This window comes from Danio aesculapii, chromosome 14 (assembly GCF_903798145.1).
Source record: "Danio aesculapii chromosome 14, fDanAes4.1, whole genome shotgun sequence".
In the NCBI taxonomy this organism is placed as follows: Eukaryota; Metazoa; Chordata; class Actinopteri; order Cypriniformes; family Danionidae; genus Danio; species Danio aesculapii.
The window spans coordinates 9625605-9653210 of NC_079448.1; the positions used below are offsets into that span (position 1 = coordinate 9625605).

The 27606-nt window shown below is 34.3% G+C and overlaps 1 protein-coding gene across 6 annotated transcripts in view; it reads left to right on the top strand.

Moving 5' to 3' along the window:
- Positions 1 to 19223, top strand: part of cxxc5b (CXXC finger protein 5b) — a 35410-nt gene extending 16187 nt beyond the window's left edge. For 4 of the 6 annotated variants that reach the window (XM_056472653.1, XM_056472656.1, XM_056472651.1 and 1 more), the window contains exon 3: positions 17256 to 19223. In XM_056472653.1, coding sequence (XP_056328628.1) covers positions 17256 to 17300 — 45 coding nt within the window. In that variant the 3' untranslated portion in view covers positions 17301 to 19223. The remainder of the gene's footprint in view (positions 1 to 17255) is intronic. The other 2 variants (XM_056472655.1, XM_056472654.1) reach the window with 1 other exon arrangement.
- Positions 19224 to 27606: the final 8383 nt, after the last annotated feature.

The following is a 27606-nucleotide window of genomic DNA, read 5'->3' on the forward strand; positions in this document are numbered from 1 at the left end:
TTGAGGTCATGTCCATCATTATTCATGTCATGTGTTGTGCGATATGTCGATACTAGTTACCTACTAGTTATTTTATTTTCAAGATCTGAGGTAAACTATCTACATTCGCTTTCAGTATGGCTATCAATGGCATGTAAAATGATATTCAAACTCCTATTATTAGCAATTAATACTGAAAAAAGTATATTATCAGTACTTGAGATGATCGTTGTCGTAGTAGTTTATGCTGTTGTTCAGCCGCGCCATAGAAGCTGTTTCTAAAAGATGTTTCTAAGAGATTTCACATGTTGTGGGTGGTTATATAGTTAGGACACAGTGTAAGATGGGGGATCTACTATGAACCATGAGTGATGCAATATTATTTTTTGTCGTTTGGGTAAATTGGGAGCTAGACAAATATGTGCTATGAAAAGAATCAATATTCATGATGTTAGATCTACCCAACTTCATAAAAAATGTTATTTAAAGGTGCTGTATGTAAGTTTTTGACTCTTCTAAAGCATAACAATACCATAATATGTTTGCAGATATTTAAGAAACATGCTAAGTGAACATTCTTGTTTATCTGAAAAACAATAAAGTCAGAAATTCTACTTTGAAAATGTGCGTTGCGTGCCGGAACAACAGAACGTCTTTGTTTTAGTCCCTTTAACCTGCTGACTGCCAGTTTAACCAATTAAATTTCATTCATTCAGTCAGGAAGGCTCTCAAAGTGTGCGTCCGTGACTGAAATGTGACCTCCGGTAGACAGTGGCAGACTCTGAAATGAGACACAGATTCAGTTCCACATGAGGTGGTTATTAAATATTGAATATATTAAATATAATAACTATTACGAATGTAAACATTAGATGAGCAGGTTACATTGTACCCTTTATCCTAACAACACCCTACATGATGTGATTTGCAGTGATAAGCTAAGATTTGGCTGTTTGCACCAAACAAAACACAACAGAAATTTAAATACAGCCATTTAGAAGCACAGAATATTGCACTTACTGCACTCCAACAAAATGGTAAGGTTTATAATATAATTAATACATATTAAACCTCTTTAATATTATTAAATGTACATGCTGAATCACTGATATGTGTTGGTTTACACTGAGCCACAGTTCTAAAGTTCAATTTCAAACAGTTTTTCTTAGTTGAACTATCCGCTGCTGCTTTCAGTAGTATGGCAATAAATGTCGTGTAAAAAACTCACATTATTAACATTTAACACTGAATAAAGCACATGAGGTGTACCTGAGGTGATCATTGTCAGTTTTCTGTTGTTCAGCAGCAAGAAATAGAAGTCATTTCTAAAATATAAATTTCAGGACTTGTCGGCGCAATAGCCTAGTGGTCAGTGTACAATACTCCCCTCCCATAAAATCTCAAATTCAGTAAGTTGAAGCTCAAAAATAGCTATCTGTGCCTTTTCAGTGCTATTCTTTGCTGCATATTTACATATTAACCTCATTGTATTACAGTTTAATGCATTTTGTAGTAATATGTAGAGTACAGAATTATATAAATAAAATGCCATGTTAGTTTCTTCTGTAAGGAGGTATAGAAATAAATGATCTAATAAAATAGAAGAATCAGACATTGGGTCTCATTCACAAAGCTTACGCACGCACAAATCTGTAATATTTTCAGCAACAATTTATGATTTATTCAGAACTTACGTGTTAAACAACTGCAACCACATTCTCTGAGCAGCCTTTAATTGTGTTAAAATGATTAAGATAATAATTATTGAATAGTTATTAATTATGAAGTTAAAATAATCTCATGGTATATTTATTAATTAATGGAATTATATTAATTATTGTTTGTTGTTTCCATTGCCACTCACTCTAAATTCACCCTTTGTCTTTTTGAACAGAACAGTTAATTATTTACGAATTATGGGAGTAATGTTTTATTCAAAATATTGAAAAAATGCAAATCATACATTGGTAATGGATTGTAAAATCAAGCACAGATACTCTTGTGTGTTGCTTTAGATCTGGCATCCAGGTATTTGGAGCTCGCTGAATATTAATTAGCAACCTTGTGGGTTAATTAGTGAAGCTGTTTGTCAAAATAACATGCTTTTTTTAAATGCATGTGTCGTGTTTGGGAAAAGTTTTCATGGGAATTTGAGGAAGCATCTGGAACAGGCGCGAATGTCTCACTCTGAGCGTCAAGACACAAACGTCTCCACAACCTACAGATAACCTTGGCGAGCCTTGCATGTAGTTCATAGTGTACATACTATATGATATTTTAAACAACTTGTTTGATTGCACTGAATGGCTCCGCCCATAGAGAAATTTCATTGGCCAAAATCCTGCTCCATACAGCTGCATACAATAAAATATTTAATATATAAAGATTTGTATGCATTAAAACACTGTTAAACATTAAGCAAACACAATAGTCAATAGCGTAGAAAAGTATGAAGCACAATTCACACAGAACTTTCAACTGGGAATCATTAAGGGTGTGCAATGTGTTTTGCTTACATTATTATCATAACTGTATTACTTTCATTGTCTTGACAGTCCAAAAGCGTTTATTGCGGTGTTGTTTAAATGACTTAATAATGGAAGACATGAATGCAAAAACAAGATATAAAATAGTTGCTAATGATTTTATCCAACAGTTCAACAAACACGAAATTAATATTGTTAAGAACTTAAAACGAAGTGAGTTACTTATGAGGCTTATCTGTTTTGCAATCAAAATAGTACTAAATAGTCTGTTTACCCATGTATAATTGTTTTTTTTTTCTGAAAAACAAATAAATGGCTTGATTATACCAAATTTGAACGTTTACGTTACGTTTACGTTACGAATTTTGTTTACGTCACATTTTGTTTTTACACACCAAATGAAAATGCGATAAAACCAAAATGAATAAACAGCTTTAAAATTAGTTCGCTGTGTGGGTGGGAATTATACATGCCCCCTCTTCACTGATTTGCCGAGCAAACATCGAATGTTGCCATCATCAGGCCCTGTTTACACTAATGCAATTTAGTTTTAAAACGCTGAAGTTTTGCTACGGTTACGTCATCCATCCACACTACTTCTGAGGTTTTGAGCATCTAAAACTGAGCTTTTTGGAAACGCTAAAGAAGTCGTTTTAATTTTAAAACGGTGCTGCTCCAAGTTAGTGTGGATGGGGGGAAACGAAGACATCTGAAAATGAAAGTGTGGCTGCAATCATTCGCCTCTCTAAATGGGGCTTTTTCTCAATATAAAGTAGCCTACACGTAGTTTTGCATATAATCTGTCGCATCTTCAGTTTTCGGCTCAGGCACGCTTTGCACTTACACTACAAGCATACCATGCCAAAGCCCAACTGAACCGCGCTCTGGCACACCTCTTCCAACCTGGGCCAAGGCCGGTTAACTGAACCAAGCTTGGGCCCGATTTGGAGCACTCACACTTGTCAAATGAACCGGGGCACGGTTCGGATAGCCTAGTGTGAGTGCACCCTCGAAGTCCAGTGTAAATTTGTAATTGAAGTTTTCAGATAAATACAATTTTTCTGATATTATAATATTTTTTATGTCGTTATTTTGGTGATCAAAAGAGCATCAATGTGTGGATGTCAAATAGATGTCAAGGTTTTGACATAAAAACGATTTGCAGTTTTGACATGTTTTTTGACGTCGTTTTGACATCAAGGTGCCTGCTGGGACCTAAACCAGCCAAGACCAAAACAAAATCACACTCAGCAAAATATTGTTTGAACTATCGTTACTGTATCGTTATTGTGAATTACCATTATATTGCACACATCATTGCACAAACTTAAACTCATAAATATTCATCCCCATAGACATTTTCAGATTTTCATGATGGCTCAGTGGTTAACTGGTTCGAGTTCCAGCTGGGCCAGTTGGCTTTTCTGTGTGGAGTTTGCTTGTTTTCCCCATGTTCGTGTGGGTTTCCTCTGGGTGCTGCGTTTTCCCCCACAGACCAAAGACAGGCAGTATAAGTGAATTGGGTAAACAAAATTGGCTGTAGTGTGTGAATGTGAGAGTGTATGGGTGTTTTCCAGTACTGGGTTTCAGCTGGAAGGGCATCTACTGCGTAAAACATGTACTGGCATAGTTGGGGGTTCTTTCCGCTTTGGCAACCCCTGATAAATAAGGAAATGAATGAATATATATAAGGAAGGAAACTGAATATATATATATATAAATATATAATCAGGAAATTTCCATGAGGGTGTAATATTTCTTCACACATATTTTGATATTTACATTGATATTTACTTAGTTTTGTTGCCAGGTTAGAATATGTTTTCATGCATGTTCACGGAAATGCATGTACATGTTGTGTGTGTGTGTGTGTGTGTGTGTGGCAGCCTCATGCGGTCCATCTGGCCTTTGCGTCTGTCATCTGGAGCACCAGGTGTCAATGTGTCCCAGAACCCCTCTCTTTCCCGTCCTCTAGAGGCCCTGAACCGCATGTGTGTGTGTGTCTGTTTGTGTGCGTAACGTTGCAGGAAGAGGCAAACACAGCCCCGATGAAAGTCATTGTAGTGTTTGTGTGAGAAGGGTTGTGTTTACGTGTGTGTGTTTGTGTGTTGACCACTGACCAGGCCTGTTTCTTTGAGAATTACAGCAGCGAGGGGTAGAGATTGAGGTGCTGGTGTGTGCAGGAGCTTAGAGGGCTCAGCTTGTGTTTGTGTTTATGTGTCTCTATGAAGTCTTAGGTCCAAAACACATTCAGATTCAATGCATGTGAACACAAAGGCTTCAAGTTATGTTTTCACTTTATAGCACTTATAATCTATAATGCAACACAAATATATTGGCCACAAGTGGCACTGTAGTGAGTCTTTCAAGTCAACGGCTGTCATGACAGTTAATCTTGCTAAGCAATTTACACAGGAGATATAAAATAAGGGAAAAAATAACTTGAGCACTGCGTAATCTGCAGAAAGACATGAGCAAAATGTTAAAACGCATCAATCTAGTGTATATTTAAAGAAACATTCCACTTTTTATGCTCATTTTACAGTTAAGCAGTTGAGTTTTACCATTTTTTAATCCCTTCAGCCGATCTCCAGGTCTGGTGGGAGCAGTTTTAGCTTAGCTTAGCATAAATCATTGAATCGGATTAGACCATTAGCATCTAACAATATATATATATATATATATATATATATATATATATATATATATATATATATATGTATATGTGTGTGTGTGTGTGTGTGTGTATATATATATATATATATATATATATATATATATATTGGTTATTTTTTCCTTGAAGAACTTTTATGTAGTTCCATCATGTACTAAGACTGGCAGAAAATAGTCCCCAGCTAGTTAACATTGCCTATTAAATGCAATTAAATGCATCTAATATCATATCAAATATTATGTGTCAGCATAATATGTTCTTTTGATCTATTTTCGAAGCGTATATTGGTTTTTTCATTGTGGGCTCTGCCAAACTAATGTTAACTAATATTATTCCTTTTTGTTTTAGAAATGTATCATTAAAACGTCTACAAACCTATAAAAACCTACTATGGAAGTTAATAGTTGCAGGTTCCTAACATTCCTCAAAATATCTTCTTCTCTTTTGGTTGAACTTTCCCTTGAAGTAAATGTGGTGAACTGTTGAGTTTGTGCAAAAATCCAGAGCACTATGATCAGATGCTTTCTTTCTCTTTGCTGTTTATTTTGTTATTGAGTAGAAAGGTGAAATCAGTATTAAGGAGGGCTGATTTACACGATTGCTTTATTTTGGTCATTATATTAGCATATGGTCATTATATTATATTATATTATATTATATTATATTATATTATATTATATTATATTATATTATATTATATTATATTATATTATATTATATTATATTATATTATATTATATTATATTATATTATATTAGGTCATATGATATAAAAATTCCAAAACTGAATGCTATATTTGTGATGTCAACATTGTAATTAAGCTCAACAAATAATTCAAGGGGTGGTCAGCTGCGATATCATATTTTAAACTTAAGTTGATGTGTAATGTAGCTGTGTGAACGTAAACAGCATCTCTGAATGTAAGACGCTCAAAGTTCAATGCAAAGGGAGACCTTGGTTTTTACAGAGTTAGCTTAGCAAAGCCTACAATGAACGAATTTTGGAGACTACAAAAAAATACTTCCGGGCCAGTGACATCACAAACGTACTTTTACCGCGCACACACACTGCGCAGCTAAGGGGCGTGGCCAGAAGCACTGTAATGTTACAGCAGAGAAAGCTGAAATGCCATCAAAACGCCGCTATTTCCACAGGGCTTCCTCTGTTTTTGTATTTGGGCTTCCAAATGACACGACACAAAGACAGAAGTGCTTACACTTCAATATTAATTATGTTCCAGATAATTATAAAAAAGAAAGCAAGCATGATTTGACAAAACACAGATTCCAGAATCTCTCCCAGTTCAGTGCTGGATTCAGTTAAAATCTCCTCAAAGAAGGAGCAGCTCCAACAAGCAGAAGCTGTAGCTGTAGCCATGGCTTTATATTCTATACTGTACATTATTTCTGTTAAGTGACAAGACTTTTGTCCAAGCAAAGTCAGACCTTACTGTCCTATTTAAAGAATTAAAAATCAAGGCATGATCATATTTTATTTAGGTAAAATAAGTGTAATCTAGAGGCTTTTGCCTTTCATATAAGCCACTTCTGATACCAAATGATCAACTAGAAGTCAAGTTATTCCTAATATTCAGATAGGCGACAAGACTTTTGTCAGGTAGTGTAAACAACAACAATGTTACCAAAAACTGAAATGTTTTACCCTTGCATTTAAAAATTTCATGACAACTTTTTCAATACAATCTGCATTTACACATTCATAAAAACTGCCCAAAAGGCTGTATTGCGTATGCCAGACCAGCATATGCAGCTGTCACCTTGTTAGTAAATAATACCTGTAAGGAAGTGCTGATGTGCAGTCAGCCGCTCAGCTCTGGTGTGTGTGTGTATAATTAGCTGTGTGTGTATGATGCGTATCCACTGTTGGTTGTAATGTTACATAAATCCACACTTTGCCAATAGATCATTAGCAAATGCTTGAGCAACAACAACACTACCATGTGGTCCTCCATTGTTGTATGTTTGTTTGCTCTTGCTTTTAATCTGCACATGCATGATGGCAAAGTTTTCAAAGACCTTCATTTTAGGTTGTCTGCACGGACACAACAATGACGGCATTTTCAAAAATGTCCACTTTTCAAATGTATACATTTTCAGTGCCAAAAATGCTGATGTCGTGTAAACTAACAGGCAAAAAGTTGATCAATTTTGGCTAGTAGTGTTATTTAACAGCCCTTCAGAACCTATAACCAATTAAATTTTTTCAGGTCGATTTTTTTCAATTACTTACCCCACCGCGTGTGAAGTCGCCTGACCCTTTACGTTATTCCGCCAACAAGTCAAACATGGACAACTGAACAACAAGAGCAGCTTGTACCAAAGAAACATGCATATTTACTGTACAAAAAATAAAAAATTATATAAAATAATAGTTTATTAATCGTAATCGAGTTAAAATGTTCAATTAATCGAGATTTTGATTATAGGCCAAATTGCCCTGCCATAGTAGGGCAGCTGCACAATATATGGCAAAATTATCGGTATCGCAATAATAGTATATGTGATTATGATTTATGTGATAAATTATATTTATTTTATGCATTAAATATGCATATGCTTCTAAATTTGACCAATCATTCGGTGTCTTACTATCTTTATCTCCACCTCCCCAGTACTTGCTGTTCTGCTATTGGCTGAAGTGGCCCAAAGTGAACCCAGAGCTGAAAATAAACACTAATGATGGGAGTTAAGATAAGAGAGGAATATGACAACGGCCAATCAGTGTCAGAATATACTTTAGGTTTAGGTCCGATCCCAATTCTACCCCTTAGCCCTTCCACTTCCCCTCACCCCTCATTTTGCACGTTTATGTGAAGGGGTAGGGATGTCCCAATTCTCATTCTCTTTAGCTTGAAGGTGTAGGGCTAAGGGGAAGGGCTAGATAGCCCTAAAATGGTATATATACATTGTATATTGTATACAATATATACAATATATATAATATATATAATATATACAAATATATATATACAAATGTTTCCCAGAATACACCATCTACAACGGCCGCATGGCTGCACACAGAAGAAGATGCACAAATTGGTATTTTTTGTCATACAAATTTTTACAACAAACAAGCACGTTTTAATATATTCATAACCCTGTTCGTGTTTTATCGTCATGCTTTTTTAAAAAAAGCTCAAATAAAAACTTTAAATTTGGTTATCTATAGTCCCTAATAATAACTCCTGTATAGTATTCCCACAACATACTGTCACTCGATGACACTCTAAGCCTAAAAGAAAACTCTAGACTAAACTAAGAAAAAAATTGAATTGGGGTTGGGCCTCACATTTATTGATAGTGTTTTAAGACTAAGGGCTTTATTTTAACTATCTAGGCGCAAAGTCTAAAGCGCATGGCGAATCCACTTTTGATATTTTAAGGCCAGAAAAATATGATCTGCACCCTGGCACATGGTCTAACAGGGTTGTGCTTATTCTCTTAATGAGTTATGGGTATGTTTTGAGCATAACGTACATTAAACCAACCAGAGCTTTATCTCCCATTCGATTTAAGAATCAGTTGCATGGCACATTTGCTATTTACATGGCGGACTTTGTAAGTGGAAAAGTGGAAAAACTGAACTCTTCACTAGCGAGAAAACAGTTAACAGACCATCTGCAGCGCAAGGATAAAGAATAAACCTCCTCCATTCAGCTTTCTCTTTACACTCCACTAAAGACATTCATTAGCCTACATTTTTTATTTCATTTAAGTGCAAAGATTAGTTTCAAAACTATTTTTAAATTCAGTTTTAATTTCCAGCAATCGAATAAATGAACGATCATAACCAAGTGCTGTCAAAAAAACTGAGTTATATTAGAACACACGTCCTATTCTTACGCCTCAAATGGTGATGCAGATGTCTCCAAAGCCCGGCAGGTGGACAAATCTAAACTTGTTTTTAATGAAACAAATATAAATATGCAAATAATAAATAATACTGCTAATAATAATAAGATTAGATTAGATTAGATTCAACTTTATTGTCATTACACATGTACAAGTACAAGGCAACGAAATGCAGTTTAGGTCTAACCAGCAGTGCAATAGCAGCAAGTGCAGGATACAGGTATAAGTTATAAAGTGCAGTTATAGAAAAACTATGGTGATATTTACAGATGGATGTACTATCAACATTATATACAGGTTGTATTAGCTATGAACAGATTTACAATAAATGAATATATGTACATGATGCTATTAAAAATCAGGAGTGGCAGATAGATAAACATAATTACAAATTACAAATGTCCATGTGCTGTGGGTATGTACAGTTCAAGTAAATGAATCAGTGCAATGAATATGTGCAAACTTTAAATGTGCAAATGTTAAATAGTGCAGTGATTGTGAGGAGTATAAGTTAGAGGAGTGTGGGGGGGTGTATTGGGGGGGCAAAAGAGTCAGTGAGGGGCAGAGTTCAAAAGGAAGACAGCTCTGGGGAAAAAGCTGTTCCTCAGTCTGCTGGTTTTTGTCCGGGGGATAACATTATATAATATAATATATAATATATATACAATATATACAATATATACAATATAATATAATAACATTATACTAATGCAAATTGTCATGAATTAACTAAAAAAAAACCCTGAGATGAGGCATTGAGGTAGTGTTTTTTTTATGTAGTAACATTTTAATCCTTTGATTTTTTTTCACATGTAAAGATATTTGTGTATTGCTGTACATCCTGTGTGTATTGAGTAATGTGTAAGCATTTAGACCTGCATAGTCACATAACTAACCCACTTTGTGCTGGACTTCAGACCAACTTTTAGTTGGTCAATGGTGCAGTCTATTTCAGCTCCTCAAAACGAGCAAAGCACCAACAATGCGACATAACACACCTCCTTTTTAGACCAGAACACCCACAAATCCACAAAGTGGCGCAAATAGATCAGTTATTTAAACAACGTGGTGCAAAACGTGAAAATCACAGTTGTGCTGGTCTGAAAATAGCAACAAATCGCGCCAAACACGTCTTGCGCCTTATTGCGCCGGCTGTATGATAGGGTCCTAAATGCTTGCACATTGACACAGTTTATTAGTCTAATTAAGAATGAATTAAAAAATAAATAATTGATATAAAAACAGAGCTAATAAAAATAGCAGTTTTGTAGGGAAACGTTATATCGTAAGAAATATCGCTATCGTGATTCTCAACAACAATATGGAATATGGCAATTTTTCTATGCCCTAATTGCATAATGTAAATTACAACCAGTCTGAGGATAAAAATTAATATTCTGAATTAAAACAACAACAACAACAACAACAGCTGTTGATTTTAATTTGCACTAGTAAATAATACATCATTTTAAATATCATAGATACACAATGAATGAGTTCAGGTAATGTCACTGATGGCATTGTTAGGGTTTGCATTATCTTAGCAGTGCTTTCAGCTGGTTATGTGTTTTTGAATAAATGTTAAGCCATATATTGACGGGGTGTTCACGTATATTTCAGTGTGTGTTTGTGAGTGCTTTTTATTGACTGCGGAGTTGGTCTGGTGAATAAGGCATAGAGGACTTATGGAGTTTAAAGAGCCCTTTATTGACAGGTCACAGTCAGTGGTGTGGGGGTCTATTGACTGCTTAGTGTGCGCGTGTGTGTGTGTGTGTTTGGGATGGATAGATGCGTTTCTATATGTAGGCTCTTTTATGTGTTCTGAGCCAGCTTAGGCCGTGTGTGTTTTGTGTAAATCTCATTGGATTGCTGGTCATTGATCTTACCTTGCATGTCATTGCTTGCGACTTCTGTTGATGTGTGTGTGTGTGTGTGTTTTTAGCTTGAAGACTCATCTCAATGTGTGTGTATGTGTGTGTGTGTGTTTTGGAAAGTCCCTGATAGCTGGAAGTAGATGGTGGTTGAGTGGGCGGGGTCTCAGACATTGCTCCTCCCCCTTCCTCTTGTAGAGGAATCTCAGCCTCACAGCCAGGCGACTGAAGTATTTTAGGAACAGCGTTTGAGTATGTGTGTGTGTATGTGTTAGAGAGCAGACAGGCAGACACACTATATATCAACATATATCAGTATCTGCTTACATTTACATACATTTTCTCCTTGGACTTTTTTTTGAGTGGTGTTTGCTAAGGTATCACTATAGCTATTGCTCATAATTGAGCTGCAGACATAAACGACACCTCGAATTAAGAAATGTTTTTGTAAAAAGAGCTTACAACTAGCTAGACCACTTTAGCATGCCCCTAGCAATGGAACAAATAAACAAAAAAACACTTAAAAATGGCTAGGAACTAATCTTCTTGTCGACAAATGCAATACTGTTTCCAGCTCCAAGCCCCTATTCATTTCAATTGACAAAACAGACATTTATGAGTACTTTGTCATATCACACATTACAATGAATCTCTTACAAAATCATGGTGCACTCTATGATCTCTGTACTTGCTGCATCATAGACATTAATATTTTAACAATTTATAAAAAATGAATCTTTATATACACTACCTGACAAAAGTCTTGTCGCCTATCCAAGTTTTAGCAACAACAAATAATAACTTGATTTCTAGTTGATCATTTGGTATCAGAAGTGGCTTGTTTGAAAGGCAAAGGCCTCTAGATTACACTTATTTTACCAAAATAAAATATGATCATGCCTTGATATTTATGATCATGCCCTGACAAAATTATTAGCCCCTTTAAGCATTTTTTTCTGATAGTCTACAGAACAAACCATCGTTATACTATAACCTGCCTAGTTAACCTAATTAACCTAGTTAAGCCTTTAAATGTCACTTAAAGCTGAATAGAAGTGTCTTGGAAAATATCTAGTCAAATATTATTTACTGTCATCATGGCAAAAATAAAATAAATCAGTTATTAGAAATGAGTTATTAAAACTATTATGTTTAGAAATGTGTTGAGAAAATCTTCTCTCCGTTAAACAGAAATTGGGGAAAAAAATAAACAGGGGGGCTAATAAATCTGACTTCAACTGTATATAGTCATCTTTCAGTATGAAAAATAATTATCAAGATTGCATTTTTGCCACATTGCCCAGCCCTAGCAACACCATAGCCACCATCCACAACACTATAGCAGTTTGTTGACAACTTTTGCAAGGACAAACACTAAAGGTGTTTTTTATTTTAAGAAATGCTATTTACAATCTAAATGACGTGTTGATAGACTGATGAACGGTTTGACCAGCTTTATAGTTGGTTCTTTAAAATTAAGTCTACAAAAAACAATAAAAAACGTATATAGTGACAGTGTATAAATATTATATATATATATATATATATATATATATATATATATATATATATATATATATATATATATATATATATATATATATATATATATATATATATATATATATATTTCTAAACTGTGTATTCAAATATTAATACAGTATATTTTGTTTGTATTGTTTGTAGCATCATTAAACCATTAATGTCATCATTATATTTCATTATTTTTTGTATTATGAATAAATAAATTAAAGTGTTTTTGCACAGGTTATTTATTTATTTATTATTAAATAAAAAGTTTACATTAATAATACATATAATTGCAGTTATAATATATACATTTATCAATATTAAATGTAAAAGGTAAATAGTATATAAATGTGTCCTTTGCATAATTTCTTGGAGCAATTGTAATTGTAAATATTAAAATATCATAATTGCAAAAATATTTTTAAATGTAATAATAATAAAACCAATAATTTCAATAATTATTATTATTTTCATGCATTTTAAATATTTTGCACAATGATAATTTATTCATTATTATCATAAATCAAAATAATAAATATAAATACTTACGTTTATATAAATAATAGTAATAAAAATAACAATATAATATAAGAAATGTAGTTTTATTTGCATAGTATAAGATTATTTAAATATTGTCGATTAAAACCACATATTGTTGCAGTTTTTGTTGCCATTATTATTATTATTATTATTATTATTATTATTATTATTATTATTAATATTATTGATCTGTTGTTATAGTACACTGACCATTTGGTCATTAAAAAGTAAAACCCTTCTAGATTTATAGTTGATAATCAACTGCATCATCTTCTGACATAAAATAAATATTATTGATCCACTTTATCCAGTGTTTATCGGCCCCTTGATCCACTTTTTGTACTGTCATTCCTGTATTTATGTGCGTTGATGTGTTTGTGTGTGATGTAGAGACGTAGAAGTGGTGATGGGTTAAAAAATAACCTTTGAAATTAATCTTGTGTGTGTGTGCGTGTGTGTTTCTGTCCATGCACTCACGCTCTGTCTCATTGGCCATGTGCATGGGCCGACAGCCCATCTGTGTTGGCTTGTCTATGGGGTCGATGAGGGAAAAGGGGTCTGGATGCATGTGTGTGTGTGTGCGCATACAAACGCCAAAGCCCTGTCAGAGAGTAATGAGAGAGTGGGAGAGAGTGTTTGGGAAACAGAAAGAGGGACTAGGTCACGTAAGGTGAAATCACTGCCTGTGCATGTTACTTGACGAAGAAGGGAACGCGCTCCCCTCCCTCGTTTTTTCGTTCTGGATGTCTTCCCAGGAAACGCTGCCGTTGTCTCCACTCTCCCCAAAGTCCCACAGCCATAGACTACCCCCTGCCCAGTCCCAAAGCAGGCTGGGAAAAAATCTGCCATTTGCACCACTGCGGTATTTCAGCCCTTTACGGTCTCAGTAATTCTGGCTCCGCAGGAAAGAGAGGGATTTGTAACAGAAAAAAAAAGTGAACAAGGTCTGAAGATGAGGGTTGAGAGTCCGGTGTAATGAGACTTTTCTATGAAGCCAGATCAGTCTCAGAAATAATACATTTACAAAATAAAATTAATATTCAATTCACATTAACATATTGGAATTCAATTTGTAAATTCAAAACAATTCACAAATACACAAAACACAATTTGTAAATTCAAAACACAATGTGCAAATACACATCCAATTCGTAAATTCAAGACACAATTCATTAATATACAAAACACAATTCATAAATTCAAGACACAATTCATAAATTCAAGACACAATTCATAATTAAACAAAACACAATTCATAAATTCAAGACACAATTCATAATTAAACAAAACACAATTCATAAATTCAAGACACAATTCATAAATTCAAGACACAATTCATAATTAAACAAAACACAATTCATAAATTCAAGACACAATTCATAAATATACAAAACACAATTCATAAATTCAAAACACAATTCGTAAATTCCCAAATCTAAATCGTAAATTCAAAACACAATTTGTAATTTTTAAACATAATTCATAAATTTGCCAATTCAATTCGTAAACTCAAAAACTCAAGTTCATAAATTCGCAAATCCAATTCATATTCAAAACACAATTTGTAAATTAAAAATATAATTCATAAATTTGCTAAACTAATTCATAAAGTCAGCATACAGTTCATAAATTTGCAAACCGAATTCGTGAATTCAAAACAAATTTCGTCAATTCCAAACATAATTCATAAATACGCAAATCCAATTCGTAAACTCAAAACATAGTTCATAAATTCAAACCATGAGTCGTTAATTCAAAACACAATTCACAAATAAGAAAATCCAGTTCTCAAATTCAAAACACAATTTGTAAGTTCAAAGTGCAATTCATCAATTTAAAAGATTTTAAAAATGAGCAAATTCAATTCGTAAATTCAAAACACAATTCATAAACACGTAAAGTAAAAGCACAATTCGTAAACTCAAAACACAGTTCATATATTCGCAAATCCAAATTGTAAATTCAAAACACAATTCATAAACACGCAAATCCAATTAGTAAATTCAAAACACCATTCGGAAATTCAAAACACAATTCGTAAATTCGCAAATCCAATTCGTAATTCAAAACACAATTCGTAATTTTTAAAGATAATTCATAAATTTGCCAATTCAATTCGTAAATTCAAAACAGTTCACAAATTCGCAAATCCAATTCGTAAATTCAAAACACAATTCATAAACACGCAAATCCAATTAGTAAATTCAAATCACAATTCATCAATTCAAAAAATAATTTATTAATTCGCAAAACACAATTTGTCAATTCAAAACACAATTCGTAAATTCGCAAATGCAATTCGTAAATTCAAAACACTATTCAGAAATTTGCAAATCCAATTTGTCAATTCAAAACACAATTCATTAATTCAAAACACAATTCATCAATTCAAACCATAATTCGTAAATTCACAAATCTAATTCATAAATTCAAAACAATTCGTAAATACACAAATGCTATTTGTAAATTTAAAACAGAATTCGTCATTTTTAAAGATAATTCAGAAATTTGCCAATTCAAATCGTTAATTCAAAACAGTTCATAAATTCGCAAACCTAATTCATATTTAAAACACAATTTGTAAATTCAAAACATAATTCATAAATTTGCTAAACTAATTCATAAATTCAGCATACAGTTCATAAATTTGCAAACCGAATTCGTAAATTCAAAACAAATTTCGTCAATTCCAAACATAATTCATAAATACGCAAATCCAACTCGTTAACTCAAAACACAGTTCATAATGCAAGTTCATCAATTTAAAAGGTTTTAAAAATGAGCAAATTCAATTCGTAAATTCAAAACACAATTCATAAACACGTAAATTCAAAACACAATTCGTAAACTCAAAACACAGTTCATATATTCCCAAATCCAAATTGTAAATTCAAAACACAATTCATAAACACGCAAATCCAATTAGTAAATTCAAAACACAATTCATCAATTCAAAACACAATTCGTAAATTCGCAAATCCAATTCATAATTCAAAACACCATTCAGAAATTTGCAAATACAATTCATCAATTCAAAACACAATTCGTCAATTCAAAACACAATTCATCAATTCAAAACACAATTCGTAAATTCAAAACACAATTCGTAAATTCAAAACACAATTCGTAAATTCCCAAATCTAAATCGTAAATTCAAAACACAATTTGTAATTTTTAAACATAATTCATAAATTTGCCAATTCAATTCGTAAACTCAAAAACTCAAGTTCATAAATTCGCAAATCCAATTCATATTCAAAACACAATTTGTAAATTCAAAATATAATTCATAAATTTGCTAAACTAATTCATAAAGTCAGCATACAGTTCATAAATTTGCAAACCGAATTCGTGAATTCAAAACAAATTTCGTCAATTCCAAACATAATTCATAAATACGCAAATCCAATTCGTAAACTCAAAACATAGTTCATAAATTCAAACCATGAGTCGTTAATTCAAAACACAATTCACAAATAAGAAAATCCAGTTCTCAAATTCAAAACACAATTTGTAAGTTCAAAGTGCAATTCATCAATTTAAAAGATTTTAAAAATGAGCAAATTCAATTCGTAAATTCAAAACACAATTCATAAACACGTAAAGTAAAAGCACAATTCGTAAACTCAAAACACAGTTCATATATTCGCAAATCCAAATTGTAAATTCAAAACACAATTCATAAACACGCAAATCCAATTAGTAAATTCAAAACACCATTCGGAAATTCAAAACACAATTCGTAAATTCGCAAATCCAATTCGTAATTCAAAACACAATTCGTAATTTTTAAAGATAATTCATAAATTTGCCAATTCAATTCGTAAATTCAAAACAGTTCACAAATTCGCAAATCCAATTCATATATAAAACCCAATTCATAAATTCAGTGGGCGATGATCAGTTCATAAATTTGCAAACCGAATTCGTAAATTCAAAACAAATTTCGTCAATTCCAAACACAATTTATAAATACGCAAATCCAATTCGTAAACTCAAAACACAGTTCATAAATGCACACATGCAGTTCATTTGGCAAATATTTATGATTTTTACTCATAAATTCACAAATTGTATCAAATGTACAAATTGAATATGAATGTATTTATGAATTGTGTTTTGAATTTGTGAATTCGTTTTTGTAAATGTGAGTTTTATTTTTGTAAATGTATTATTTTTGAGCCTGATCTGGCTCCACATGTTTCCCCCCTTTTTTACTGCTCCATTGTTGATGTTGAATTATCAATGGCTCACGCTGTTTTCTTTGCTCGTTTCCTCCCTCTGTCTTTCCTGTCTTTCCAAGAAGGTGATGCTGCCAACCGGAGCTCCTTTCCGATGGTTCCCGTAGGGCAGCTGGAGCCTCCCCCATGACTTCCATCCCATAATGAAGGACTCCCGATGTACGCTGACTCCCGTCACACTTCTACTCGGAACGCCATGGCGCTTGTTGTAAACACTGGGTGCAAACAAACAAATAAAACAAACGGAGAGAGGAATGAAAGCACTATTTGACGACGAACATGTCCTGAACCAAAAATAAACAGAGAATGGCGGAATGTCATTCCGCTTTTTTTTTTTCTTTTCTTTTTTTCCTGTTCCATTTCGGAACCATCTGAGTTCGGAATCTTGCCCTTTATTGGATGCTCTGGAACTATTTGCCGCCAAATGGAAAACGGACAATCATTTTTATTTGTGTGTTTTAGTGTTTTTGTTTGTCCATGTGTGGAGAAATGCCGTAATTTCGTTTAGAGAATGTAATCCCAAGGCTCTGTTTTAAAGCTTGTGATAATTAAGGAGCACTATTGTAATTTAGCACAGTGGTTCTTACCGACTGCCTCAATGTTACGATTGCCTTTATATGTTGAGGGTTGCTTTAGTTTTTCTCTTTTTTTTTTGGATTTGTCATACAGCTTTTTCTCAATATTTGATATGAAAAATGACCATGAAAAACACTCTGATGTAGCATCCCTGACTTCAACCATGCTTGAAAGGTCCTTTTTTTGAGGAGGGAGTTGTTTGTTTTTTAATGCTGTAGGATTACTGGGATTGGAGGGAAGGTGACGCTGATGAAACTGCAATATTGTATCCAGCTGGATACCAGCTATGCGAAGGACCCGCCTCCTTTTTCATGTAGCCTTATGGGATTGGTCAGACGGAAACCACAGGTTATTAGCAGACCACGATCTCCGAAATTCAGGAATTTAATGATGTGTTATGATAATATTTCTAAGATTAGTCTTTTTTATTGTCGAATTACCCTGAAGCTTGAGTTCCAGAAGTCGCTTTCACATGATTTAGGTCAAGAATAATACAGTTTAAACCTTACACTAAATGTAACAAATTGTCATTGAGTTTTCAAGGGGTCATGAAATAAGAAAACTAAATCTACTTGATCTTTTGACATGTAAGAGCTCATAGTACTATAAAAACATCCTGTACTATTCAGAGCTGAACACTTTGTGGTTTCTCTAAAATCAGCTCTTGTTGAAAGGCTGTCTGCTGAAACTGCAGGTTCTGGAATGTTGTACTTTATGATGTCATAGAATGGATAAGCCCGACTGCAAACAAGATCATCGCCCTCTTCTACTTTACTGGCTGTTTAGCTCTGCTAATATGCAAAACTGTCAGCCAATCAGAGCAGTGGGTGTGTACTTCTGAATCTACAGTTGGCCACGCCCCTTCAAACTGCAGAAAATAGTCAAGTACTTCTTTATTATGATATTTTTGGATATACAAATATTGATAACATTATAAGCGCACTTCAGAGAACACTACAAAATGAAAGCAAAATTGATGACCTCTTTAAACTAATTAGGATTACTAGACTATTTCTTTTTGCATCATTGCAGCACAAAGAGCTGTAACAATTTCTGTGAGGGTCAAATGCACAAAACATACATTGAATCCCTTTACACAAGTCCTGTGAAAGTGACTTTAGGTCATCCACATAACGTGAACACCATGTTGGATTAGTGGCTTTTCTTTTAGCTGTAAATGTCATTTTGGTGTTTTTTTTTTCTTCTTCTTCTTTCTCCCTCATTCTGAAATCCTACTCAACTGGATCACCCCAGCTGAAATACTGATCTAGATTGAGTGAAATGCACAATACCAAAACGATTTCGAGGCAGTATCCAACAGCACGCCATTCCCGTGCCGTATGGGGCCAAATTTATCGGTCTGCGTAAAAAATGAATGCATGTATTTGTGTCCAAAGCCAACCGTTCTGAGGTCTTGGCAGTCCTCAATTTAATAAACAGAGGTGCAAACCAAACATTTCTATAGTCGATGTGGAACTATGTTACATTCTAGAGCATTTCAAGAGTGATGGCCGCTGGATTTGTTTTTAAAAACAATAGATTTACAGAATTCTTTTTGGTTTGTTTCATCGAGTGTTCTACTGCAAAGATGGATTTATCTCTCTGTTGTATAGATGTTAACGAATCTATAGTCCTTTGGTTTAATTTTTGTGCCTTGTCACAATATGGGTTAAAGGGTTTGCTCACCCAAAAATTTTAATTCTGCTGTTAATCACTCACCCTCATGTTGTTCAAATCCCCTGAAACCTTCGTTGATTTTCAGAATTCATATTAAGATATTTGATTAAACCTGAGATTTTTTCAAAATCCATAAAAATACCAACAAAAAACCCTTAAAAGTTTCCATGTGCCTAAAGTGGTTTAATTGGAATATTTTCAAGTTACAAGAACAATTTTGTAAGCACATGAAACAAAACTAACAACTTTATGCAAAGGTTTCTTCTCCTCAGTGTCAGTATAGGGGACACATTCACAAATGCGATGTAATATTTGTCGTAGTTGTCAGTGGCAGATTTAGGCATGGATACACATTTCAAACAAAGAAAGAGGCACTCCGGAATTCGGGTATACAGTTGGTCAGAATTTTTAGCCCCCCTTCAATTTTTTTTTGTCTTTTTTAAACAATTCCAAAATGATGTTTAAAAGAGCAAGGACATTTTCACAGTATGTCTGATAATATATTTTTTCTTCTGGAGAATGTCTTATTTGCTTTATTTCGTCTAGAATAAAAACAGTTTTTAATTTTTTAAAAACATTTTAAGGTCAAAATTATTAGCCCCTTTGAGTTCTTTTTTTTTTTTTCAAAAGTCTACAGCAGTGTTTCTCAACCCTGTTCCTGAAGGCACACCAACGGTACACATTTTCAACCTCTCCCTAATCAAACACACCCGAATCAACTCATCAGAAGATTAGAAGAGACTCCAAAACCTGAAGTTAATGGGTCAGATAAGGGAGACATTCAAAATATGTACTGTTGGTGTGCCTCCAGGAACAGGGTTGGGAAACACTGGTCTACAGAGTAAACCATCGTTATAAAACAACTTGCCTAATTACCCTAACCTGCCTAGTTAATCTAATTAACCTAGTTAAGCCTTTAAATGTCACTTTAAGCTGTGTAGAAGTGTCTTGAAAATTATCTAGTCAAATATTATTTACTGTCGTCATGACAAAGATAAAATAAATCAGTTATTAGGATTGAGTTTTTAAAAGTATTATGTTTAGAAATGTGTTGAAAAAATCTCTCTGTTAAACAGAATTTGGGGGGGGGGGGGGGGATACACAGGGAGGCTAATAATTCAGGGGGGCTAATAATTGTGACTTCAACTGTACATCCGTGCAGTCTTCTCATGAACATGCGCAATATACTGACACTGAGGAGAGGAAACTGTTGAATGATGTTTTTTTGGCACCTTTCTAGATGTCAAATAAGTCAGGATGATTGCTGGCTATAAAGGATGAGGGAATCCAAAATATCTTAACTTGTGTTCTAAAGACGAACAAAGTGCACTGGGGATTGGAAGGGTAATTAGCATAATTATTAATGAGGGTAATTATTATTTTGGGTGAACTATCCCTTATGAGTAAAATATAAAAAAAGTTGTACGCATTTACGCATGATATTAAGATGTTTGTGTTGATTGGATCACAAATAGATGAGGGAGACAATTCCTGATTTTTTTTAAACCACTTTTAACCACTTTTCTGATTTATTTTCAGATAAGTTCTGATTACTCAAAACATTTGTGGAAACTTTATCTCAAAATGTTTACGTAAACTAAACTCATATTTAAGTTAATGTTAAGTTAATAGAACTTTATTTAACACTGTAAAAAATGCTGGGCTTTACACAATCCCTTTATGTTATCCCAATACAAATGTTATGTTAAGTGGTTGTAAACAATTTATTTGGGCTGAATTTAAACAAACAAATTATGTTGAACATTATTAAATTTAATTTGTTTGTTTAAATTCAACACAAATAAATTGTTTGCAACAGTTTTGCATGCAACACTTTTTTCAGTGCATTTGTAAGTTAATTGAACATAAAAAAATTCAGTTGTCCCTAAAAATCCCTCAAGAATTGTATTTTTCCAGCTCATTTTAAATAAGTAGTTTGAACAAGCAGAAAAAAATATTTTGTTACAAGTTGCTTGCATAAATATAACTCAAAGCATCATATTTAGTGTTGCAAAAATTGCAAACAATTTATTTGTGTTGAATTTAAACAAACAAATTACATTTAATAATGTTCAACTTAATTTGTTTGTTTAAATTCAACACAAATAAATAGTTTACAAAACCCCTTAACGTAAAAAAAAAAAAATAGTAAATCCAAGGAATCTTCTTTAAATATTTTTTTTCAGTGTATCAGCAGACACATACAGATGCAATCAGAATTATTAGCCCCCCTTTGAATTTTTTTATTTAATTATTTTTTAATATTTCCCAAATTATGTTTAACAGAGAAGGGGAAATTTTCACAGTGTGTCTGATGAGGTTTTTCTTTATTCCGGCTAGAATAAAGGCAGATTTTATTTTTTTTTAAACCAATTAAACCAGTTATTAGAAATGATTTATTAAAACTATTATGTTTAGAAATGTGTTGAAAAAATCTTCTTTCCATTAAACTTTAATTGAGAGAACAAAAAGGTGGGGGGCGGTTTGGGGCTAATAATTCAGGGTGTTTAACCTAATAATTCTGACTTCAACTGTATATGTTGAATACATGTATATGTATCTAAATGCCGTTTGATATTTTTTTCTAAAATGAGCTTTTTTCTCAGACTCTTGTGTGTAGACTCAGATATTTTAATTTTATAGTGACGAATAAGTTCTTTTCATTGCCTTTAAAGTGAAATACTTGAACATAAACAGGAGGCTGAGAAAAATCATTTTAGGAGAAAATTTCAGGTTTTTGCCTCTGAACTCTTCATATACTGATCTTTCAGTGTAATTTTGCTAATGTAAGTTTACAAAATTTACAAATAAATCTAAAAGTAGACAAAACAGTGACAGATAGCTGCGGCTTTCTGCTCCTTTAGCCACAAAACAACACCCAATGTATTATCAGGACTTTAAACATTCTGCTTTACAATTTTTCATCTTCAAACCAAACTTAAAATCCTTTCTGCTAGCACACTTCAACAACACATTCCAAATGTTTAGGATTTGGATCAGACTGCTTTTAGTGTCTGTTCGAACACATTTGACCACGTAAGCATTTAAAAAAAAAAACACTGTTTATATTGATTTTAGTAGCTTTTAATATGTACAACAGAAATCAAAATCAGACATACGAAATAATAATAATAATAATGATAAATGAAAAGTAAAGCAATAAAATTTGAAAAGAATAATAATAATTAATAAAAATATATAAATAGTAATAATATAAATTAAAAATTTAACGGGGCTGACGCAGTGGAGCAGTGGGTAGTGCTGTCGCCTCACAAGAAAAGTTTGGTTCGGGCCTCGGCTGGGTCAGTTGGCGTTTCTGTGTGGAGTTTGCATGTTCTCCCTGCATTCGCGTGGGTTTCCTCCGGGTGCTCTGGTTTCCCCCACAGTCCAAAGACATGCGGTACAGGTGAATTGGGTAAGCTAAATTGTCCGTAGTGTATGTGTGAATGAGTGTGTGTGGAGGTTTCCCAGTGATGGGTTGTAGCTGGATTGGCATCTGCTGCGTAGAAGCATGCTGGATAAGTTGGCGGTTCATTCTGCTGTGGCGACCCCAGATTAATAAAGGGACTAAGCTGAAAAGAAAATGAATGAATGAATGAATGAAAAAGTTTAACCACATGAGCATTTCCTCTTCAAAGATTATGTTTGACTACACTCAAAAAATAAATATATATTACTGCTTGTTCAAACTACTTATTTAAAATGAGTTGAAACAACACAATTCTTGAAGTTTTCTGGGGAACAACTTAATTTTTTCATGTTTAGTCCACTTAAATTTGTAATTTAAATTAGTTGATTTGTGTTGGGACCACATGAATTGTGTGGAACCCAGCATATTTTTTTGTGTACCATGCAAAGAATGGAGAGTTTACGCAATTCAATGTTGTCCCAACACAAATAAAGTTAACTTATTTTTTTTACAAATTTAAGTTGATTGAACATAAAATAGTTGAGTTGTCCCAATACAAGTCACCAGAATTGTGTTGTTTTAGCTCATTTTAAATAAGCATTTTGAATAAGAGTGTACCCCAGTCATGATGAGACAGCTTACGCTAGTTTTTAGCATCCTCCACTTATGATGGGAACAAAAATACATCTTAATACCAAGTGTAAACAGAGCTATAGCCTACTGACCTTGACATGTATAGACTAATGTGTCCATTTATAACACAAAGCAGTTGGCAAAAATGAAACCTCAAATACTTGAGAGTTATAAATCATGTTAAGCCCTTTCACAAGCTTATTTGATATTTAATTTTTGGTTTGTGTCCACAAAGAAAGTCATGGACAGAAGAAGTCATGTGAGGTGAAATCAATGAGCACTCATAATTTTCCTCTGACTGAACCGAGTGCGAGAGAAAGTGTGTGTGTGTTTGTGTTGTGGGTGGGTTAAACCAGTGAACTGCGCGTGATATTTTTGTCCGTGGTGTAGGAGTGAATGAGAGTGTGAAAGCTTTTTTTCTCTCTGCAGGCCGCGTCTGTCTGTCTCACTCCTCGCGGCCATCAATCCGATGAGGGCCGCACGGGGAGCGAGCAAACGCGGCGTGTGTGGGGGTTGCGCGGAGAGGGGGCCGCGCATGTTTTGTTCTCCTCCAGGTGCATGGCTATCAGAAACGATTTGAACGCAGCTCTGCCCCGCACGGCGACGTGAAGGCCGTCAAAATCTGTATATCCGCGCAAATCAGATTCGTTAGCATGCAACTGGGGGTGCGTGTGCACGTGCGAAATGATGGCCCACGATCACAGGGACGCGGCAAAGGCTCCTTCAGTCTTATCAACATCACCCAGACCCTTCTGTGCTCACGTCTGCAGCTCTGTCCAAAACACACACACACACACACACACACACACACACACACACACACGCACGCACACACACACACACACACACACTCACACACACACACACACACACAGCTACAGGGCGCCGCTCTGGCCTCTCGCTCAAGCGACGGGGCGCGCGTGGAGAGAGAGCGCGCGCGGTAACCAGGGCGATGGTTGATAAGATATTCGCTCCCCCACGGTTCATTCGTTCCAGGGGAACGGGAGCACGGCGCTACTATGGTAACGGCAGAGCGAGATGTTGCGCTATAATTGGTGCAGTGCTGCGAGCAGCATAGCGGCACTTCCAGGTGCGCGTGTCAGCGCGCAGGAGCCACGATATTACACTCCCGCTGGGAGACGGCGGAAAAGCACAACGTGTCCGGTTCTCATCTCCTCCATCCTCCTGCTCTCCCGTATTTCTCTGCCCTCTTTATTTTAGCAACAAAATAATGACAGCGGGCTTGTGTTTGATGAAGTGAATTTGGTCAAACTGACTTCCTAATTTTGCCTGACCGTGTGAGTAATTTTAAAGTCAAATGTCATGTTCGTTAAAGTGTTCACAGCATTTCAACTCTTAAATAACTGAGATATTTCCCCCAGGTTGGAGCAAAACAAAAGATAAGCCTAACTTTTAAAGGGATAGCCTATTTCACCCAGAAATCAAAATTCTGTAATTCTGTCCACCTCTTTAGATTTCATCTGCTGAACACAAAAGAAGATATTTTGAAGAAAGTTATTCTTTTAGGCTAAGTAATTTTATGTTAACCAATAAAATAATTTAAAAAATACTTTATTCTTGACAATAATAGAATTTAAATACACAAATAACATTTAAAATGAAGAAAATACAATAAATAACATATTTGGAGATTACAGGGCTAGTAGATATGTCCTCATGTTCTCTCTTTCTTCTCAGATAAATTTATATTTTTTTAAATAAATAATTAATAATTAATTAGAAATTATTTTTTTAATTAATAATATCGAAGCTTTTTTTAGTTGAATAGAAACAAGTGTTGGTTCATTTCACCCCAATCCTTTAATATTAAAACACAGATGGTTAAGTTATAATTAAATGTACTGTTTAATGTTTCTGATAGGCCTATAGCTTAATTAAATTTTAGATTACATCAAAAGTGTTGATTTTACTTTAAATGATTCAGTGATTACCACATGAAGGAAATGGATTTTTAGTGTACACTGCAAAGAATGGAGGGTTTCACACAATTTAATGTTGTCCCAGCACAAATTGATTGAGTTAACTCAATTGTTTTTACAAATTTAAGTTGGTTGAACATAAAACAATTACGTTGTCCCAATACAAATCTCAAGAATTGTGTTGTTTTAGCTCATTTTAAATAAGCATATTTTGAGTACCCCAGTCATGATCAGACAGCATTCGCTAAACAGGGCTGTACCATAGCCTACTTACCCTGACAAGTATAGACCATCAGACACATTTGTATTTATAATACATTTATAATACAAAGATAGGCCTATAGCTTAGTTAAATTCTAAATTACATAAAAAGTATTGGTTTTACCGTAAATGATTAATAAATCATTTAAATAGCTAAATGAAGGTTGTTATTAGGCTGTTATTCATAATATTAGTCAAATATTATATATTATTATTTTATACAATTTATTGTGGTAATGAATAAATTGCTTGTGTTTAATTGAATTAATTGAACACAATTGCAGGCTTGTGTTTAATTAAATAAATTTTAATGTCTATTTTTGCCTTCCGGTAAAGCAGCCTTAAGAACGAACCCTAACCCTAACCCTAACCCTACAATGAGGAAGAATAGACATTTCGTGTTTTTTAAAGTATCATTTGAAACTTTCAGAATTTTTTATTCGGATTAGGTTTAAAAAATAAAAACACGAAGATCGTATAGGTTATTTATTGACATTGATGGTTACATGGACGTTTCTAAATCAAATATACACTGCAAAACTGCTTTTCTAACTTTTATTTCTTGTCTTGTTTCTAGTCTGAATATCTATTATCTATCTACTATTCCTAAATCAAGCCTACCACAACCCTAAACCCAACCATCACAGTTATTAACGTCTACACCTAACACAACCCTAAACCCAACCATCACAGTTATAAACGTCTACACCTACCACAACCCTAAACCCAACCATCACAGTTAGTAACATCTACACCTTCCCCAACCCTAAACCCAACCATCACAGTTATAAACGTCTACACCTAACACAACCCTAAACCCAACCATCACAGTTAATAACGTCTACACCTTCCCTAAACCTAAACCCAACCATCACAGTTATAAACGTCTACACCTAACACAACCCTAAACCCAACCATCACAGTTATTAACGTCTACACCTTCCCTAAACCTAAACCCAACCATCACAGTTATAAAGGTCTACACCTACCACAACCCTAAACCCAACCATCACAGTTATTAACGTCTACACCTAACACAACCCTAAACCCAACCATCACAGTTAGTAACATCTACACCTTCCCCAACCCTAAACCCAATCATCACAGTTATTAACGTCTACACCTTCCCCAACCCTAAACCCAACCATCACAGTTATTAACATCTACACCTTCCCTAAACCTAAACCCAACCATCACAGTTATAAACGTCTACACCTAACACAACCCTAAACCCAACCATCACAGTTAATAACGTCTACACCTTCCCTAAACCTAAACCCAACCATCACAGTTATAAACGTCTACACCTAACTCAACCCTAAACCCAACCATCACAGTTATTAACGTCTACACCTTCCCTAAACCTAAACCCAACCATCACAGTTATAAACGTCTACACCTACCACAACCCTAAACCCAATCATCACAGTTATTAACGTCTACACCTTCCCCAACCCTAAACCCAACCATCACAGTTATTAACGTCTACACCTAACACAACCCTAAACCCAACCATCACAGTTAATAACGTCTACACCTTCCCTAAACCTAAACCCAACCATCACAGTTATAAACGTCTACACCTAACACAACCCTAAACCCAACCATCACAGTTATTAACGTCTACACCTTCCCTAAACCTAAACCCAACTATCACAGTTATAAACGTCTACACCTAACACAACCCTAAACCCAACCATCACAGTTATTAACGTCTACACCGTCCCTAAACCTAAACCCAACCATCACAGTTATAAACGTCTACACCTACCACAACCCTAAACCCAACCATCACAGTTATTAACGTCTACACCTAACACAACCCTAAACCCAACCATCACAGTTATAAACGTCTACACCTAACACAACCCTAAACCCAACCATCACAGTTAGTAACATCTACACCTTCCCCAACCC